This window comes from Poecilia mexicana, unplaced genomic scaffold (genome assembly GCF_051168715.1).
Source record: "Poecilia mexicana isolate PSO_F unplaced genomic scaffold, ASM5116871v1 scaffold_16, whole genome shotgun sequence".
NCBI lineage: Eukaryota > Metazoa > Chordata > Actinopteri > Cyprinodontiformes > Poeciliidae > Poecilia > Poecilia mexicana.
The window spans coordinates 2,710,741-2,729,779 of NW_028263385.1; the positions used below are offsets into that span (position 1 = coordinate 2,710,741).

At 42.5% G+C, this 19,039-nt stretch overlaps 2 protein-coding genes and 1 long non-coding RNA gene across 4 annotated transcripts; 2 read left to right on the forward strand and 1 right to left on the reverse strand.

Annotated features, from left to right (window-relative positions):
• The first annotated feature begins 300 nt into the window (after positions 1–300).
• On the forward strand, positions 301–6,840 carry LOC148154923 (uncharacterized). 2 transcript variants are annotated; one of them, XM_088014260.1, is made up of 4 exons: positions 301–348; positions 819–874; positions 3,920–5,071; positions 5,334–6,840. In XM_088014260.1, the coding sequence occupies exons 2-4, from the start codon at positions 823–825 to the stop codon at positions 5,729–5,731; spliced, it is 1,602 nt and encodes a 533-aa protein (XP_087870386.1). In that variant the 5' UTR covers positions 301–348; positions 819–822; the 3' UTR covers positions 5,732–6,840. The 2 variants fall into 2 exon arrangements, with proteins under 2 accessions (XP_087870386.1, XP_087870387.1); XM_088014261.1 differs by lacking the exon at positions 301–348 and adding an exon at positions 360–422.
• On the reverse strand, positions 6,817–13,515 carry si:dkey-11p23.7 (V-set and Ig domain-containing protein). The gene is made up of 3 exons (XM_088014263.1): positions 13,291–13,515; positions 11,628–12,017; positions 6,817–8,430 (listed from the first exon to the last, which is right to left on the reverse strand). Exons 1-3 carry the CDS (start codon positions 13,475–13,477, stop codon positions 8,003–8,005), a joined length of 1,005 nt encoding a protein of 334 aa, XP_087870389.1. The 5' UTR covers positions 13,478–13,515; the 3' UTR covers positions 6,817–8,002.
• Positions 13,516–15,829: 2,314 nt separating this feature from the next.
• On the forward strand, positions 15,830–16,840 carry LOC148154924 (uncharacterized). The gene is made up of 2 exons (XR_015765734.1): positions 15,830–15,938; positions 16,334–16,840. It is a non-coding gene; the product is annotated as an uncharacterized LOC148154924 (long non-coding RNA).
• Positions 16,841–19,039: the final 2,199 nt, after the last annotated feature.

The following is a 19,039-nucleotide window of genomic DNA, read 5'->3' on the forward strand; positions in this document are numbered from 1 at the left end:
GGAAATCAAATTTATTAACCAATGGAGGCCTGGATTTGGAGCCACACACAAAATTAAAGTGAAATGTTCCCTTTATTTTTTGAGCAGTATATATATATATTATTCCAGAGAAATGCAGCAAATTCTAGAAAAATGTTGAGTTTTATCCCAAGATTTTAAAAGCTGAAGATGTTCTGCTGTTTCATGAAGGAGGAACGTCTTCAGGCGCCGCCACGTGACCTCTGACCTCAGCTCCTCATGCAAACTTCTTCCAAATCAGCTGCTGACTTTGACTGACAAATGTTTCATTTCCATAAAAGAAGAAGAAGGAAGCGTGTGGAGGACAGACCGCCAGCAGCCGCACAGCAGGTCAGACCATTTCCTCCTCAGGACGGTTTTTGTTCTGATTCTACGGGATTTATTTTATTAACCCTATTTCACAGGTTGAAGATATTTAAAAGTAGACAAATATTCCATCATTATTCATTTAGATGAGAGTTTATTCAGCTGACGTTTGCTGGAAAATTCAAAAAAGATTTTTACATTTCATTAAAAAATGACTAATCAAATTAAACACTAACGAAAAGGTCGATCCAGTCAAACTACGTCAAAACAAACTAAATATGGAAATTCTCCTAAAATCAGATAAACTGGATTAAGTTAAATTAAACTGAAAGGACAATCCAGAAAATGTAATTTATGTAATTAATGGTTAAATGTGGGAAAGTGAAATCTAAAGAATGATTCATTAAAAAATATCCATCATTGTTTTTATATGTTTAATGTTTCCTGAAACTTTAGTGACAGTGTTATTAAAGTTATTATTTTTTGTTTTGCAGAGAAATGAGTCCGGCGCCGCGCCTCGTCGTCCTGCTGCTGGCGGCTCGGATCGCAGGTAAAACATGAAATCTGCTTTTCGGACAGTTTCCCTTCATTCAGCAGTTCATTCACCAATCGACACGTTTCTCTGGAAATAATCTCATATTACTATTATTGATCAGGTATTTCAGCCTGTCGGCTGCAGGGCTGCTTCCATACGGAGGTAAATTGGGGCCAAAAAGTTTGTTCAAAAGAAAAAACAAAATCAAACTAAAAAAAAAATTATCCAAACTAATTTTCAGATTCAAGATTTTATTTTTGATTTGCAAAACTTTTTTTTTTTCAGATAAAAATAGTTTCTCAGTTTCAAATAGTTTGTGTGCACAAAAACAGTGCGGTCTCATATTTTACACAAAAGTCGGCATGTATAAAAATTAACTTTGCGTCAAAGTGTGTGTAAATATACGCAGACGTTTTCGCTGGGTGAAAATGTGCAGCAGCCACACAAACTTTTTCTGTGGACGATAAGAAACCACAAAGCGTCAAACTCACATAAATGCACTGAAGTCTGAGGACATTCAGTTATTTAGACCAAGGAGCACCAAACCGATGTTTTTCATGATTTTATTGTTAAACGATGAAACTGAACCCATTCATCCTCAGACAATAAGCTAACACGAACACAAAATAAAGAAAATAAGAGCATGTGAAAACCTCGCTCTAATGTAAATGGCACTTTTCCTCAGTTTGTGTCTCAGAGATGTAACACATTGATCTGTGAGCCGAAATGCATCTATGGGGTCATTTCATTCTCACTGAAAACAGGAAACAGGCTCAGCAGATTAACTCCAACCTGCTGAGTAAAACTAATCAACAGGTTTGATTATTTAAGGTGATCCAGGTGTGTCTGCAGTCACACGGATCTCAGTAGCTGCATCCAGGTGAGCCGTAATGTGGAGCTTTGGCTCTGATGGAGAACAGAGGGAGGATTGATCAGAGATCATATTGATCTGATGGTGATTCATCCAGACTGATCATCCTGGGGCTCTGAGCAGAACTTAAAGACAGAGCCGAGCGGTACCGGTACCGGTCCAGCTGCAGCCATCCAGCCTCCCGCTTTGTGAAAGCGCCTTATGGACATAAAGCATCTTGATTCTGTAACTGTACAACTTATTCACATGATTCTACTATTGATAAACGTCCAGTTTCCCACCAAAGACCCTCTGACTCCGTCTTTAAAAGCTGAACGCTCTGCTGCTGTGCAGACAGGCATTTACAGGATCTCTTTATTTTGGATTTTGTTTTCTTTAAAATGTATTATTTTTATTTTTGTGAGGTGACATTATGAGCCCTGAAAGCACCTTTTAAATGAAATATATAATCATAAATACTTAAACTGGTTCAAACAAGGCCGTTTCCAAGGTTACTGCTTCACGTGGCGGCAGACTTCCAGGTATTTATACTGATTTACATTAATATGCATTTATGGAGGCGACAGGCGGAGCAGCAGCTGCTCCGTTTCCCCCACATCAGGATTTATAGAGGAAAGGTGCAGAGCCACGGCTTCATGCATCCCATTTGGTTTGTGCGCCGCACTTTTCTACATTTTCCCGAACGCCAAGTTTTGGTGTGAAAACTGCGCAGGGTTTTATGCACGAGGCCCCTGAAGCTTTTAAAGTGTGTATCTCAGTGCTTCTAGGCTTTGTGTTTTTCTCATATTACAGAAATAAAGTCAGTATTTACAGCTGGGGTCTTCAACATGGGGCTCGGGACCTCAGACGGGTCGTGACATTTCTGATTTATGGATATTATTTTTACATTCACAGCTGTCTTTAACTACACCCATGTAACTACAGCTTTCAGTAAAAATATCAGTTTATACAGGCAAGATCATTTAAGCATGTTTTGGTCAAATAAACACTCCAGCACATCTTAATGAATGAAGATACTTTAATGTTTTCATACAGTCGGATCCAGAGGGAAGTTGAAAATCAGAATCACTGTTTTTATATCAGCTAAAGTTGTTTTATTCTAATTTAGTAAGAAATATTAAAACTACTAGGGATTTTTTATAAAGGTGGATTTTATTTTTCTGCAAACAGACGTTAGACGAAGCTGTTATTTCACTGAATATTATTTACAGACTGACATAAAAATGCCAAGGCGCTAATTTATCTGGCTGCTTTGTTTATATCCTCTGTTTATATTCATGCTCTTATTTTGAAATCCGTTTACATAGCAGCTGTGCTTCCTTTCTTTATTGAGCAAGTGGAAAGTATTTAACAGGAAGAGAAAAACAAAACACCGACTGAACAAACAGCCAGGAAATTAATTTGACAAACACATTACGACTTGTTTTGGAGCCTCACACGTCGTCCACACGGCTGACGTCAGAGCTTTAGCATTAGCTTCTGCTAAATACTGTTTTGGTTTAGTGCTTTAGCATTAGCTTCTGCTAAATACGTTATTTTAGCGTTTTAGCATTCACAGCACTAATGTCTATGAATAGTGCTTTAGAGTTAGCCCAGCTAACGTTTAGCTAGCAGTGCCCAGTGCTGGTGTTCGGTTAATTTTTAAGAACAGAAGGGCGGCCGGTCGTGTCCCGTAGGGTTATGACTGAATTGTTGAGACGTGGCAGACCCGTCTGGAGAAAACCTGGTAGTTTCTTTTCTTGGATGTTGCTTAAGGGTTTTAAACTGAAACTTGGAAACAACCCGCAGAGGCTTGAACACAACGATTCCTTTGGAACGTTTTAAAAATATAAACTGTAGTTGACATTATAAAACAGATGGTTGGTACTGGACGCATTCACCCGTTACAAAGTTTTCATCCTGAAGGTTCAGGGTCGTTTCAGAACCGCTGCCATGGTACCAGCACCTAGTATCCAGTAAGACTAAGAACCTTCTGGACTCCATTTAAACCAGTTACGACCCAGTTACACACAGTCAGGCTCAGTGAACGTCCTCTGATGAAGAAGAATGAAGGAAAGGCCACCAACCGATCACCAACCTTTGGTTCCCTTCCAGTCCTGACGGTTCTCAGACTTTCAGAAAACCGTAAACTGGATGAACATTTCTGATGCTTTGAGTTTGAACTTCAGCAGATCTTTTCTCCTTTACAGCATCTCAAACATTCACCGACGCTGGAAAGGATTTCAGAGTCATTTTTCCAGAAAACATCGCCTACTACTACCCTTCTGATGCCCACAACAAGATCTGGGTCACCGCTCTGCATGACGACACATCCGTCACAATGTCATTAGCCAGCAGTGAAACTAAACAACTAAACGCTGGTCATACTAAAAGTTTTGATGTGACCCAAGAACTCGGCAGGCTAACGATTAATGACAGTAACGATTTTGACCCGTTCACGGTTTTCAGCATCTCTGACAAAACCGTTCATATTACTAGCACCAAGGACATCGTCATCCAAGCCGTCAGCAGCAGAGGAAGAAGCGTGCAGTCAGCTCTGGTTATACCAACCACCAAACTCAGTAACAAGTACTTCATCCCACCGGTACCTGAGACTGAAGGAACCACTAGTGGAGGGGCTCCTGTGGTAAATGTTACAGAGAGAGCCCCGTTCAGACTCATCATCGTCAACCCTGATGAACCCAAAGCATCTGTGACCATTAAAGGCAGAGATGAAATCCCGATAAGCATAGAGTCAGGCAAGGCTGCTCAAATCTGGGTGGACAATGGCAACACGACCCAGTATGTTGAAGCAAATAAAAGAGTGGCGGTGTACTTCAGCCACCCCTGCGCCGTTCAGCACCAGTGCACCTGCGGCCTTCTGCATGCCATGGTGCCTCCGGCCAAGAACGACACCATGAAGTTCCCCATTCCTCCGGTTCTGGGCAAGCCAGCGTCCATTCTGCTGTCCGATGAAGCAAACGGAAGATGGATCAATTCTTCCTCACTGATCGTTGAATCGGCAGCCACGGCCATCGTCTACTGGCCCAGCCTTCTCCTCACACTGGTTCCAGTAGAAGAGTTCGGCAGCTGTTTTGTGGTCCAGTTCATCGAGGGCAAGGAAAACATTCTCATCATCGTGGTCCACAAGGATCACAAGCAGGGAATTCACATCGGGAATGATCCTCTGGGGGGCGCAGGATGGCAGGAGCTGGAGGGAACCGACTACGTCTCAACCAATCGCAGCATTTCATCTACAACTGTCGTCTGGCACTCGTCTGCCAACATGACCGTCTACCACATGGCCCAGAACAACAACACCTGGTTTGGGAACCCCGCACCTGTTGTTAGTGCAAACCCAGGTAAGGATGCACACACGCACACACACGGATGACTCTCCCAGTCCTTCTGGAAGAAGTTTTTCATTTTGCAGTACTAAAGATGGCCGCCGCGGCGCTCTGTCCACGTCAGTAAAGATCGGGGGGACCTGAGTTTCCTCCGGGTCTTGCTGCCTGATGTTAGGTCAGGGTCAGTGGATGGATGGATGTCCTAGTTAAAGCCTGAACAAACAGTGGACTGTGTGCGGCCACAATAAAGCAGACTGTCTCTGTGTGTTCATGTCAGATTTCAGGGGCTGCATTTTAACTCCAGAGGTGACGATGATCCTCCATGAAGCAGAGAGTTGGCAGGAGTCGATCCGATCCTGTAAGAACCAAAGCCTGAATCTCATCAGCCTCTCCAGCGAAGCTCTACAAAAACATACCTGCCAAAACCTGCGTGGAAACGACGCCAAGCAAGTGTGGATCGGCACGCGTCGCAGCTCGCTGACCGGAGACTGGTACTGGCTGAACAGCAACGGCTTCAACGACACCAACTGGGCCCGCAGCGAACCGGGGGACGTCAGCGAAGGCCAGTGCGCCGTCATGAGTCTGGAAGGCGACTGCGGCTGGAAGGACCGCAACTGCTGCGAGGACGCCCGACCTCTCTGCTACGCCGCTCCGCAAGTCCTGCAGATAAACTGAATCAGCAGCTTCCTGCTCCTGGTTCTGGTTAGGTCAGAACCGAGCCGCCGATAGCATCACTATAGTCATCAGAAAACGCTAGCATAGATGGCTAAACCGGTTTATTTGGGTCAGTTGGTAGTTTAGCCTCAAACTGCTGCCTGCGCTACAGAGGCTGGCAGAAAACAAGAGGCCAAACACAGACGAGGCGTCATAGTATGGAGGGCTGAGGGTGACGTAAAACATATATGAACAGGCAATTATACACAATAAACTACACCAAGCAAGCTTTAGCTCATAAGCTACATACTTAGCTAGTAAGCTAAATATTTAGCTCCAAACTAAACATTTAGCAAACTAAATGTTTAGTTTGGCTTGACAGCTCGCTAGCTAGCTTGAGAACTAGCTAGCTTTAGTTCACATACAACATACTTAACTAGTAAGCTAAATATTTAGCTTGGAAACTACGTAGTTAGTTTTCAAGCTAAATATTTATCTCCAAGGTAAATAAGTAATATACACACAAATAAAATACAGAGATCAGCCAGAACCAGATTTTATTTTTTAATTCATGATGTCAAAACTAATTCAAAGTTCTGAGTTAAATATTTAATTAGGTATGTAGACGATATCGATATTTTCCCATGACTTTTATAATTTCTATTAAAAGATCTATGAAAGACCAGAATTTAGATTAAATTTAATCTTCAAATTAGGTTAACGACTGTAAAGGAAGTGACATCAGCCACTGATCTGGACCGTGAACTGGTCAGCAATTAAAATTAAGATGAAAATTTGATCAACAGTTTTCTGTTTTTGTTTCAACTTTTTTCTCGAGTCAGATTTAATATTTTATCCTATTTAAATAAGGAATTATAACGCAGCAAACTATATTCTAGTGTAAATGCAGGTTAGGGGTGAGAAGCTAATAGTTTTTACTGAGTTTCAGAACATTAACTTCTGGCTGTTCAGATTTAATCATTGTATTTATTCATTTTAGGGTTTTATTGATCTGAATCTAGCAAACAATAAATTTATTTTGTGTGATTTGCTGTGAATGTATCATGTAAGCTGCATAAATAAAATTAGTCATTTATACCAATAAATGGATTTTCATGTATGAAACAAAACTTTTTATTTCCTTTCTTTCAACAAAATCTGATAAAAAAGAAAAAAAAAAAAAAATTTTGAACATAAGAAACATAAAGAAACAAGAGATTGTTTTGTTTCCCCAACTTTATCATGCAGGAAGCTGCAGAGTTCAGTAGATCAATGCACTGATGCTCAAAGTGTGGGGCATGGACCCTGGGGGGCCGGCCTAAAAAATTACAGAGAAGATGAGGGAAAAAAATAAATAAAAAAACAACAATGAATCCCATAAACCATTTAATGTTAAATTTTCATCATCATTTTTCTGTTATTCAATCATTTTAATTTATTTTGATCAAATCTAAACTAAAATAATTTAAATGATTTAAATGTTATTTGCTTTGCTCCTGAAGCTAGCAGCTAGCAAGAAACGGAAAAGCTTCTGACAAAAACAAAAACCAGAGGAACTGTGGGAATAAAATAAAATGTAATATTAAATATTGCATATTTTCTTATAATCAAAGGAGAAGAACGGAATGAAATAATGCATCATCTGGTAATCAAGTCATAATAACTCATGTGATAACATTTTCTGCCATAGAACTGATGGCTGTTTAAAATCAGAAGCTATGAGGTTAGCATTAATGCTAAATTAATGTAATAATGTAATAATTACTGAATAATTGTAAAAACGACTGAATAATAAAATAACATTCCAAAAGTTGGTGTTTATATATTTTGTAGCAACGTCTGGAGGTAGCAAAGGGGGTCAAAGGTCAAAGCTGTTTGGGGTCCTGGATGGAAACGTTCTGTGTTTTCCAGACACTCAGGTCCATTTTATACATAATCAACTAACTATGAAGATTCTACATGTATCAAATAAATTTGACTTCCTGATTTATCATCTTGAAATTGGGCGTCTGTCTCTTTAAAAACTCCTGCTCTTTCTGAAGCTCTGCCTCTAGGAAGTCAGCATGGTGTTTTTCACCAGCTGCTGTCATGAGCTCAGCTTTGCTAGTTGCTGCTGGCTAGTCTGAAGGAGCTGCGTGGGGGAGGAGGGGTTGCCATGGAGATTAAAGGATTTATGAAAGAACCAAAAGAAACATGATGGGATAGTGAATAAAGATGATTTTAGATGTTGCTGGGTCTTTAAATCAGATCACTAACGACAATCAGCAAGCGGTCTGATTGGGAAGTGTGAAGTCACTTCCTCCAGCAGCTGACGCCCTGCAGAGCCCCCCCCTGGACCATCCCCACCACGACGCCCACCAGCAGAACCAGCTTGGTGCCCAGAGCCGCCGCCAGCAGCAGCACCAGCGCCGGCGGCGGCCCGGCAGCTGGCGGCGGCGGGCGCGGCCGCAGGACAAACAGGGCGGCCTGCTCCCGACCCAGCGGGTTGGAGGCGCTGCAGGTGTAGCGCTGACCCGGTTGGACGTCCCTCAGTTGGCTGATGGTCCGGTACCGGCCAGGCGAGCCCAGAGCCTGCAGCGGCGCCAGCGAGGAGCCCTCCAGTGGGTCGTCCGGGCCGAGCCACTGGACGTCTGGCAGCGGTGAACCCTGAACCCGGCACACGGCGGTGAACCCGGCCGGACCGCCGCCCTCCACCGACATGGCCAGGATCTTTGGAGGAGCTGCAGGGACGGACAGCAGGGGTTAGTCTGACCTTTGACCCCAACAACCAGAGGAAAGATGGCTGCCACACCCACAGCATGATGCTACCAGGCCAGAAAACCACAACTAATGTTACTGGATGATAAAGACGTTATTGCAATAAACATAAAATAATTATAAATATTATATTAGTAAATTCTGATGAACATTTAAAACTGGAAGACAAATTCTAAATAAAGAAACAAAACAACAAATAAAATTAATTATAAGGTTCCGTAAACAAAATCATCCTTAAGAAAAAAGTTTAGTTGAGACCAAAAGTCCGGAAACTTTATAGTCTGGTTTTTGGTAGGAAGAGAAAAACGATGAATCAAGCCTGAAATGATCAAGCCTGGTTTAACTTATGATTTATTGCTTCTCAGTGGAAAAACATTACGATCAGTTTCACCTGCCAGCAGCTCGACTCCAACAACAGATTTAAGTTTGCAAACTGACACCTTCTGCTGCTGTGGAGCAGCTCCACTGCTCCCACTGTTCCCTTTGTTCCCACTATTCCCTTTGTTCCCTCTGCTCCCATTGTTCCCTCTGTTCCCTTTGTTTCCTCTGCTTCCACTGTTCCCTCTGTTCCCTTTGTTCCCACTATTCCCTCTCCTCCCACTGTTCCCTTTGTTCCGTCTGCTCCCACTGTTCACTCTGCTCCCACTGTTCTCTTTGTTCCCTCTGCTCCCTTTCTTCCAACTATTCCCTTTGTTCACTCTGCTCCCACTGTTCCCTCTGTTCCCTTTCTTCCCACTATTCCCTTTGTTCCCTCTGCTCCCACTGTTCCCACTGTTCCCTCCTTTCCCTTTGTTCCCACTGTTCCCTCGGTTCCCTTTGTTCCCACTATTCCCTCTCCTCCCACTGTTCCCTCTGCTCCCACTGTTCCTTTTGTTCCCTCTGCTCCCACTGTTCCCTCTGCTCCCACTGTTCCCTTTGTTCCCTCTGCTCCCTTTCTTCCAACTATTCCCTTTGTTCACTCTGCTCCCACTGTTCCCTCTGTTCCCTTTCTTCCCACTATTCCCTCTGCTCCCACTGTTCCCTTTGTTCCCTCTGCTCCCACTTTTCCCTTTGTTCCCTCTGCTCCCTTTCTTCCCACTATTCCCTTTGTTCCCTCTGCTCCCACTGTTCCCTCTGTTCCCTTTCTTCCCACTATTCCCTTTGTTCCCTCTGCTCCCACTGTTCCCTTTGTTCCCATTATTCCCTCTGCTCCCACTGTTCCCTCTGTTCCCTTTGTTCCCACTATTCCCTCTGCTCCCACTGTTCCCTTTGTTCCCTCTGCTCCCACTGTTCCCTCTGCTCCCACTGTTCCCTCCATTCCCTTTCTTCCCACTATTCCCTTTGTTCCCTCTGCTCCCACTGTTCCCTCCATTCCCTTTGTTCCCACTATTCCCACTGCTCCCACTGTTCCCTCTGTTCCCACTATTCCCTTTGTTCCCTCTGCTCCCACTGTTCCCTCCATTCCCTTTGTTCCCACTATTCCCACTGCTCCCACTGTTTCCTCTGCTCCCACTGTTCCCTCCATTCCCTTTCTTCCCACTATTCCCTTTGTTCCCTCTGCTCTCACTGTTCCCTCCATTCCCTTTGTTCCCACTATTCCCACTGCTCCCACTGTTCCCTCTGTTCCCACTATTCCCTTTGTTCCCTCTGCTCCCACTGTTCCGTCCATTCCCTTTGTTCCCACTATTCCCTCTGCTCCCACTGTTCCCTCTGTTCCCACTGATCCCTCTGCTCCCACTGTTCCCTTTGTTCCCTCTGCTCCCACTGTTCCCTCCATTCCCTTTGTTCCCACTATTCCCACTGCTCCCACTGTTCCCTCTGTTCCCACTATTCCCTTTGTTCCCTCTGCTCCCACTGTTCCCTCCATTCCCTTTGTTCCCACTATTCCCACTGCTCCCACTGTTCCCTCTGCTCCCACTGTTCCCTCCATTCCCTTTCTTCCCACTATTCCCTTTGTTCCCTCTGCTCTCACTGTTCCCTCCATTCCCTTTGTTCCCACTATTCCCACTGCTCCCACTGTTCCCTCTGTTCCCACTATTCCCTTTGTTCCCTCTGCTCCCACTGTTCCGTCCATTCCCTTTGTTCCCACTATTCCCTCTGCTCCCACTGTTCCCTCTGTTCCCACTGATCCCTCTGCTCCCACTGTTCCCTTTGTTCCCTCTGCTCCCACTGTTCCCTCCGTTCCCTCTGCTCCCACTGTTCCCTCCGTTCCCACTATTCCCTCTGCTCCCACTGTTCCCTCCATTCCCTTTGTTCCCACTATTCCCACTGCTCCCACTGTTCCCTCTGTTCCCACTATTCCCTTTGTTCCCTCTGCTCCCACTGTTCCCTCCATTCCCTTTGTTCCCACTATTCCCACTGCTCCCACTGTTCCCTCTGCTCCCACTGTTCCCTCCATTCCCTTTCTTCCCACTATTCCCTTTGTTCCCTCTGCTCCCACTGTTCCCTCCATTCCCTTTGTTCCCACTATTCCCACTGCTCCCACTGTTCCCTCTGTTCCCACTATTCCCTTTGTTCCCTCTGCTCCCACTGTTCCCTCCATTCCCTTTGTTCCCACTATTCCCTCTGCTCCCACTGTTCCCTCTGTTCCCACTGATCCCTCTGCTCCCACTGTTCCCTTTGTTCCCTCTGCTCCCACTGTTCCCTCCGTTCCCTCTGCTCCCACTGTTCCCTCCGTTCCCACTATTCCCTCTGCTCCCACTGTTCCCTCCGTTCCCTCTGCTCCCACTGTTCCCTCCGTTCCCACTATTCCCTCTGCTCCCACTGTTCCCTCTGTTCCCACTGATCCCTCTGCTCCCACTGTTCCCTCCATTCCCTCTGCTCCCGCTGTTCCCTCCGTTTCCTCTGCTACTTACCAGAAGCTAATGCTAAAGCGCTAAACTTGTCATGAGGAGAAATGTTGCCAAAGGTCAAACTTTTCTTATATGAAAGCTTACAAAACAGCTGAGGAAATTATCTGGAAAAATTATTTTAGCAATTCTAAGTGCGTTAAATGTTTTTACAGCTAGCTAAAGCGCTAAGCTAAATATTAACTCTGCAAGTAGCAGATTAGTGTTAGCACGCCTCCACTGGGAACAGTGAGACTCCAGTTTCAGGTGAACCGGACCGAAACATTTCTGACCGAAACGTTTGGCAGCGTAACGTAACGTTTCTTGATGTTTTGTACCGTTTCATCTCCTACCTTCCACCCGCAGCCTGGTCCCCATCTTATCCTCAAAACTGACGTGTTCTCGCCCCTGAACCTCCACTCTGCAGTAGTAACGGCCGTTGTCCTGCAGGGTGGCGCCGTTGATGCGCAGCGACAGGTCGTGCTCCCTCGGGTTGCCCTCCAGGCGGTACCGCTGGTCTTGCTGCGGGTTGGGTTCGCAGGTGGCGGCGCCGGGCCGGCTGGTGCAGCGGTACAGGATGGCGGCGGCCGACCCATGGCCCAGCCGCCACATCACCTGCAGCAGGGAATGCTGGGAGTGCTGCGGGTGGCTGAAGGTGCAGGGCAGCACCACCGGGTAGCCGTCCATCCCCCGGACCTCCGCCTGGACCTGCATGGACCAGCTGTCGTCCCCGGTGCCGCCAGCTGCAGGGGAGAAACCTGCTGAAGTTATAAAACATCAAGACTTGGGTTCCAAAAAAATATAAGATATTAAATAAAAACAGCAACCACTCTTCAGTTCACTAGCCAAATGTTTCCCTATCATGACGCCAAACAGTGTTGACCTTTGACCCTCATAGCAAACCCACAGAAAAATATTTGAACATCACCTTGAAAATGTCAGTTATTCACTATTTCATTGTTATTACATTCATATAGCATAATGCTAACCTCATAGCTTTATTAGCAGATAAAATGTTATGACACCAATTTTTCAACACACAATTCCTTCTTTTGATTAGAATAAGATATGTAATAATTTATATTAATCATAAAATTTAATTTAATTCCTTCTAAACTGTGTTTTTTTGGTGGGGGTTGTTAGAAACTTTTCTATTTCATGCTAGCTGTGCTAGCTTGAGGAGCAGCTTGATCAGAAAATGAGCATCAGAAACCTTTAACATTTAAATCAAATATTTTAACTTACATTTTATACAGAAAAGAGATTGAATAATTGTTGGGAATCCAAGTTTCAATTTCTTTTTCCTTCTCATTTTCACTGGAACGTTGAGGCTCCCACAGCGCCCCCTGGAGGCCCATACTTAAAAAACACTGAATTGAATTCACCATTTTCCTGAACCAGTGATCAGGATTCATCAGGGGCCTCGTGTATCAAACCCTGCGCTGTTTTCACACTGAAACTTGGCATAGGACAAATTTAGAAAAGTGCAGCGAACAAAAAAATCCAGATGTATGAAGCCGTGCTGCAATCAGACCTGCTCACCTTTCCTCTATAAATCCTGATTTGGGGGAAACGGAGCAGCTGCTGCTCCGCCTGTCGCCTCCATGAATACATATTAATGTAAATTAGTATAAATACCTGGAAGTCTGCCGGCACCTGAAGCAGTAACCATGGCAACCATCCTGGCTAACAGCAGTATAAGCATCTATAATAATAATAATATAGTTTATTTAAAAGCTGCTTTCAGGCCTCATGAGGTCACCTCACAAAACTAAAACATTAGGAAAATACATACTTAGTTTGGCAATAAATATTTAGTTAGCAAAATAAATGTTTAGCTCAGATTTAAATATTTAGTTACAAACTAAATATGTAGCTTTCAAATTAAATATTTATTTTGGAACGCTGACATTTATAAAAATTAAACCAACCAAAGTGCTGCTGTTAGAGTTTTACAGTGTAGATTCAGCAGGAAGCTCGTCATCCTGACTTTAACAGGACCAGAACCGTCCTCACCTGCGGCGGCCGCCAGCAGCAGAACCAGAAAGCATCCGACCCACGGAGCGTCCATGAGGAGAACAGAGCAGCGGCGGACCCAGAACTGGACTGGTCCGGTCCGGTCCGGTGACTCAGAACCTCCCAGACGGTCCGCGTGTTTCCGTCCCTTTCTGGACACTTCTGCTATTCCTGCTGCGTTAATCATCAGCTGGTTGGAGACACTCAGCCGGTTCTGATCCAAACCTTCAACAGATTTATTTGCAGTTCTCTAAAAGTAGAACAATAAAGCGACACAGGGAGCCACCAGGGGGCGCCGTCACCATGGCAACAAACCCAAGCTTTAGCTTATTTTATGAAAACTTTAATTTGAATCCAGATCAGAGGATTTTCACTGGAATGAAACCCAGAGCAAACGGAACCGGATCATCTTCAGATTAAATCTGATCAATAATGTGTCATTGATCCGATCAAATCACTTTTCCTGCTTGTGTAACAGTGTTCAGGTTGTAGAATCCCACTTGCTTTATGTATCAGTGCAACGGGGAAATAGCGCCCCCTCTCTGTGTGGCTGGTTATATGCTGCTGGCTCCTGCACTCAGTGCCAGTCTGAAAGCTGCACGAGAGGTGAGTTTCATTCTTCAGCACACCGAGTAGAAAAATGTTAGCAATCGATAAAACATCATTTTTATTAACTTAGATAAATAGAGTGCAATTAATATTTACTAGATACGTGCCTGGCACTAATTTCTGTTCTTTTAATTTCGTTATAAAACACTTCATGTGCTCGTTAAAAAGCTAACTTAACGCTCTGTTGCAGTGAGCTGATTGAAGCTGAGCCTTGCACTGATTCCAACCCGATATTTTCTCATTCAGGAAATAAACTGCAGATCACCCAGAAACTCCTGGTCTTCTTTAAAACTACACAACGCAGAGTGGAGGGGTCACTTGGGCCGGGCTGGTCCAGTGGAGTGAAGCAGAACCCGGTTACACTTTTGTATCAGATAATAACTGCTGGCCGTATTGGAACTGATCGAACTGCATCTTATGATTATTGTTATTGATAATGTTACAAATTAAATCGAATTAAAGCAAATCAAACAGAACCTGAAAAAAGACTCAGCATTAAAATGAAACACAATCAGATATCAGAATGTTTTACAGTGTGTTGTAATGTTTTACAGTGTGTTGTAATGTTTTACAGTGTGTTGTAATGTTTTACAGTGTGTTGTAATGTTTTACAGTGTGTTGTAATGTTTTACAGTGTGTTGTAATGTTTTACAGTGCGTTGTAATGTTTTACAGTGCGTTGCGTCCTGTCAGAATGGTTTTTTTAGTAAATCTGGAGTAAAAATGTTTTTCATTAAAAAACGATTCAAAGTCAGATAAACTCTTCTGAACGTCTGAATTAATATTTAGAAATTTTATCTCATAAATACCAAAATGTGAAGTTATGTCTAAACTCTGATATTTTAAGACTAAGATGGTTAAAATAATCATATTATGGTGCTAAACCTGTTTAACACATACATTTAAGCTATTCGTGGTGTTTTCTTCTCATGGTTATAATTTTTCCTCAGTTTTTGTCTGAAGGTTTTTGTAAACAGCTCCCTTCCCCTTCTCAGCCAGGAGGGGGCGCCAGAGTGTCGCTTCAGATAGACAAGAAAAGGGAAACTTTTCATCACTTAAAAAATTTGAATTAAATCAGGTCCTATTCTGGTTTGTTTTGAAGTGAACATGCTGGTTTCGCCTGGTCAGTGATGATGCAAAATGTTTTTATAAAACTGCTGTTTGTTTTTGCAGTGTTTCATCCAACCTGATTCATTTAGTTTCCAGCAGATATTATGATCCAATAAATTTTATTTAAATCATTTAGAAATTTTATCTCATGAATACCAAAATATGAAGTTATGTCTAAACTATGAAGCTATTATGTATTAACTGGAATTTTATGATTTCCAACCAAGATAAATTCAGTTTTATTTAACTTTAATGGGTTTATTCCTGTTAATAAATGTTTTAATCTTTGCATTTGTGTGGTGAAGCTGCTGAAGATTTAATTCACAGCAATGAAGCATTTATTACAGTTTATTACCACAGAAGAAGAGATAAACTGGGCTTTAAAGGAGCACTGTGTGACAGCTGCTGCCACCTTGTGGCCAAAGAGGCTGCAACAGCCAATGAGAAGTTTATGACAAATGAGGTATTTTATATGGAATTAGATTTGTTTCACAATTATTAAATAAATAAAAAAAAATCATGTCAAACAAAAAAAAAGTAGTATTCAATCAAAACAAATTTCAAATAAAAAAATCTTAAAAACTTTTTAATCATAAAAATATTTTTTTACAAAACAAAAAAATGTTTAAAGAGTTTTTTTTTAAAAATTGAAATCACTAATTTTGGTTTGAAACTTTTATTTCTGCATATCAGAAATTTTTGGTTGACAGTTGGTTTGGTTGAGTCTAAGTTTTTTTGAAGCTCCTGTTTTTTGGTTGAACTCGTTTTCTTCATAGACATCAATACTAGACGCCTCATGGAGCGCTGAGTCCTACGTAACAGCGTCCGCCATCTTGTGTGTGGCAGCAGATCGGAGCTCATTCAGTCCTATTCTGTGTATTTCAACCGTTTTACGAAACAAACTGGATTCATTGGCTTTACCTTCCCCAGGTAAGGATGAAAGATCAGAATTACTTTGCAGCCAGAAATTTGCTTCTAAACAACCGAAAAATATTTCCTAGCTAAATTGGCCCAAAGTAACCGCTGATTGTTAGCATAGCAGCTAACGTTTTCATACTGTTTTCTAATGAGAGGTGATGAGAAACCGCTGTTAGAGGAGAAGTTCATTAGAAACCAGAGGATTTAGTGAGGAAAGATCAGTCAGGATCAGAGCTGGAGCTGCTGCTCTTCAGTCTGTTTCCAGCTCAGCTTCTCCATGTCGGTATTTAGCTATAAAGATGCTACGAGTCAGAGCCCAACATGCTGAAAATGGCTTGTTATGAATGTCAAGGAAACATATATGTATTTTCACTTTTGGATAATTTCTCTTTTATCCTCGGCTTCAGCCTGTGAACCAGGACGTCTCAGAAGTCATTGAGTTCTCCCAGTGAGACCAGCAGACTGAAGCCTGTGACCAGTGCTCCCAGTATAATAAATAAATGTTTTATTCTTCCACTTTTTGTGTGTTTTTAAATATCTCAGTCTGAAGTATTAGTGTATTAATGTAGCTTATGTAATGAAATAAAAATGATTTACTCTGTTAGAATTATTTTCACTCTGCTGTCAACAGCAGAGTTGACATACTCTGCTATTGACTGTAATAAATATTTGTTCTCTGGAAAAAAGTAAGAAAAATATGTCGTTTAATGTTTGACAATGACTGATTTATAAATAAAAAGTCAATTCTCAATAATGTATAAAAAATAAATACAAGAAAATAATTTGTTTCTTGTCTTGAAACGTTAATTGTACACTAAATTATGGAATTATGTAAATATGTTCTTTAATTAAACACTGTAAAAGTGTGTCTGTTTATCAATGTCATGAAAATGATAATTTCTACCAAATAAAAACATTGTGCTCTTTATTCAGAAATGCCCCAGAACAATTAAATAATCACATCTAAAGTTAGAAACTCTCTTTAGTCATTTCTTTGATTGCCAAATATATTAATGTGTGTGAGAAAATGTGTCAATGACAGGAATTAACTTAAAATACTTTGTAGAACGGCACTTTGTGAAGTTCGGTCCTTTTACTTGTATTAGCTTACTGGCACATATTCCACATTCAATATGGCGGACGGTGTGACGTATCGCAGCAACGGGCGACCCGCTCCATGAGGGGTCTACGTGTTTATGTCTATGGTTTTCTTGCTTATCCAACTTTATTTGCTTTGGCGAAGCTTACATGAACATTCTGGGCGGGGCTTAAGGACGAGCGATGTAAGACGTGTTCCGATTGGTTAGCGCTGCCTAAAGCGGATGACTCCCTGAGATCTCAGAACTCCGTCCCGAACTGCAGGGCTTCGGTGACGGGACACAGAATGTGATGGTAAGTAATCTTCACAAAACTACACCGTTTAGCAGCTTCTAAAGTGTCCACCCTGTTTCAAAGAAGAAATCTTACTCAACTTATGACGACAGTCACATATTTTGTCTGCCGCGGTCCCCGGTAGCATATTGTGCTAGCTAATGTTAGCACTAGGTAAAGTTCATAAACTAGGCTTGTGTAATATTCGCCTGTCTTTATGTTGAATTCATTAACCAGCGCACCTCTGTCGAGTGGCATTAAGCGTGGAAAATACCAAATATATCTGGAGGAAATATGTGTTAAAAACTGTTGTGTAATCCTCCGTGTGTGTGTGTGTGTGTGTGTGTGTGTGTGTGTGTGTGTGTGTGTGTGTGTGTTTTAACTAGCATTGAAGCTAAAATGGGAAAACAGCAGATCGTTGCTCCAATGTTATCAGGTCCACGTTAATCTGCACCACACGTCAAGTGACTGTGCAGATGATTTATTTACCAAGCACATAATCAGTGCTGTCGATGAGGGGAGGCAGTGTAACTCTTAAATATATATTTTCTTCCAGATTAAAATGTAAAACTAAGCTGGTAGGTCACAGGCCGAAGGAGGATATTCACATAATTTCTGTTTATTATTATTTGGTGTGTGTGTGTCTTGTACTTAGTTTTATTCCGAATTAGATGTAATATGCCTTTTGCTGTGTTATGATATTAAATTAAATTGGTGTTCTCCTAACTCCCCATCCTAGTATGACCAGCAGAGTGCAGCTGAAGCAGGACAGGCTTGTAGGTCTTACTGATTCCTCCAGCTGCTAGAGACGATCAGAGCATGAGGATGGAGAGACCAGCAAGTGTTGAGTCAGAGAAGGTCAGGTAGGGAAGGAAGTGTTGCTTTTAGGGGCCGGGTGTGTTTGGCTAAATATATTTCTCCAGTTCTGAGATCTCAGGGAGTCATCCGCTTTAGTCAGCGCTAACCAATCGGAACACGTCTTACATTGCTTGTACTTAAGCCCCGCCCAGAATGTTCATGTGAGATTCGCCAAAGCAGCAAACGTTGAGTTCAACCAAAAAAATCTCATATGCAAAAATAAGTTTCAAACAAAAATTAGTGATTTCAATAAAAAAAAACTCTAAACAATTGTTTTGTAAAAAAATATTTTTATGATTAAAAAGTTTTTAAAAATTTTTTGTTTGAATTTTTTTTTGATTGAATAATTGTGAAACAAATCTAACTCCATAATTTTATGTTTAAGATCTTCCTGGAGATCACCTGACCAGGTGACCAGACCCATCTCTCTGCTGAACTCGGGCTGCCGGCTCCTTCTTGCTGCTGTGAAGGTGTGAATTTTATGCTGCTGTGTTTTCACTGAAGCTGTCTCCAGGATGTGGTTACAAGTGTGAAGCATCGTGTCTCCATTGCAACAAATGAAGCTGTCGGAAACCTGCACCAGAATTAAAACCATGAAATAAAACCTTCCTGTTCAGATCTGAAGCGCTTTCTGGTCGTTTTCTTCAGCTTTGCTCCATTTTTGTGCTGCAGAGCGTCTGAGCGTTTCCTTCTGCCTGAAGTTCAGAGCTGCAGCTCCGGCTGTGTTTCACACCTCGCTCACCTCACAGCCTCGCTGCCCCGGCTTACTGGAAACGTTGACACAACGTCAGCCGCCTTAACTAACCCGGCAGGAAGCCTGACCAGGTGGCAGTTTCACACCGCAGTCAGAGAGAAAAGACCGTTCTGTGAAACTGCACAGGGAG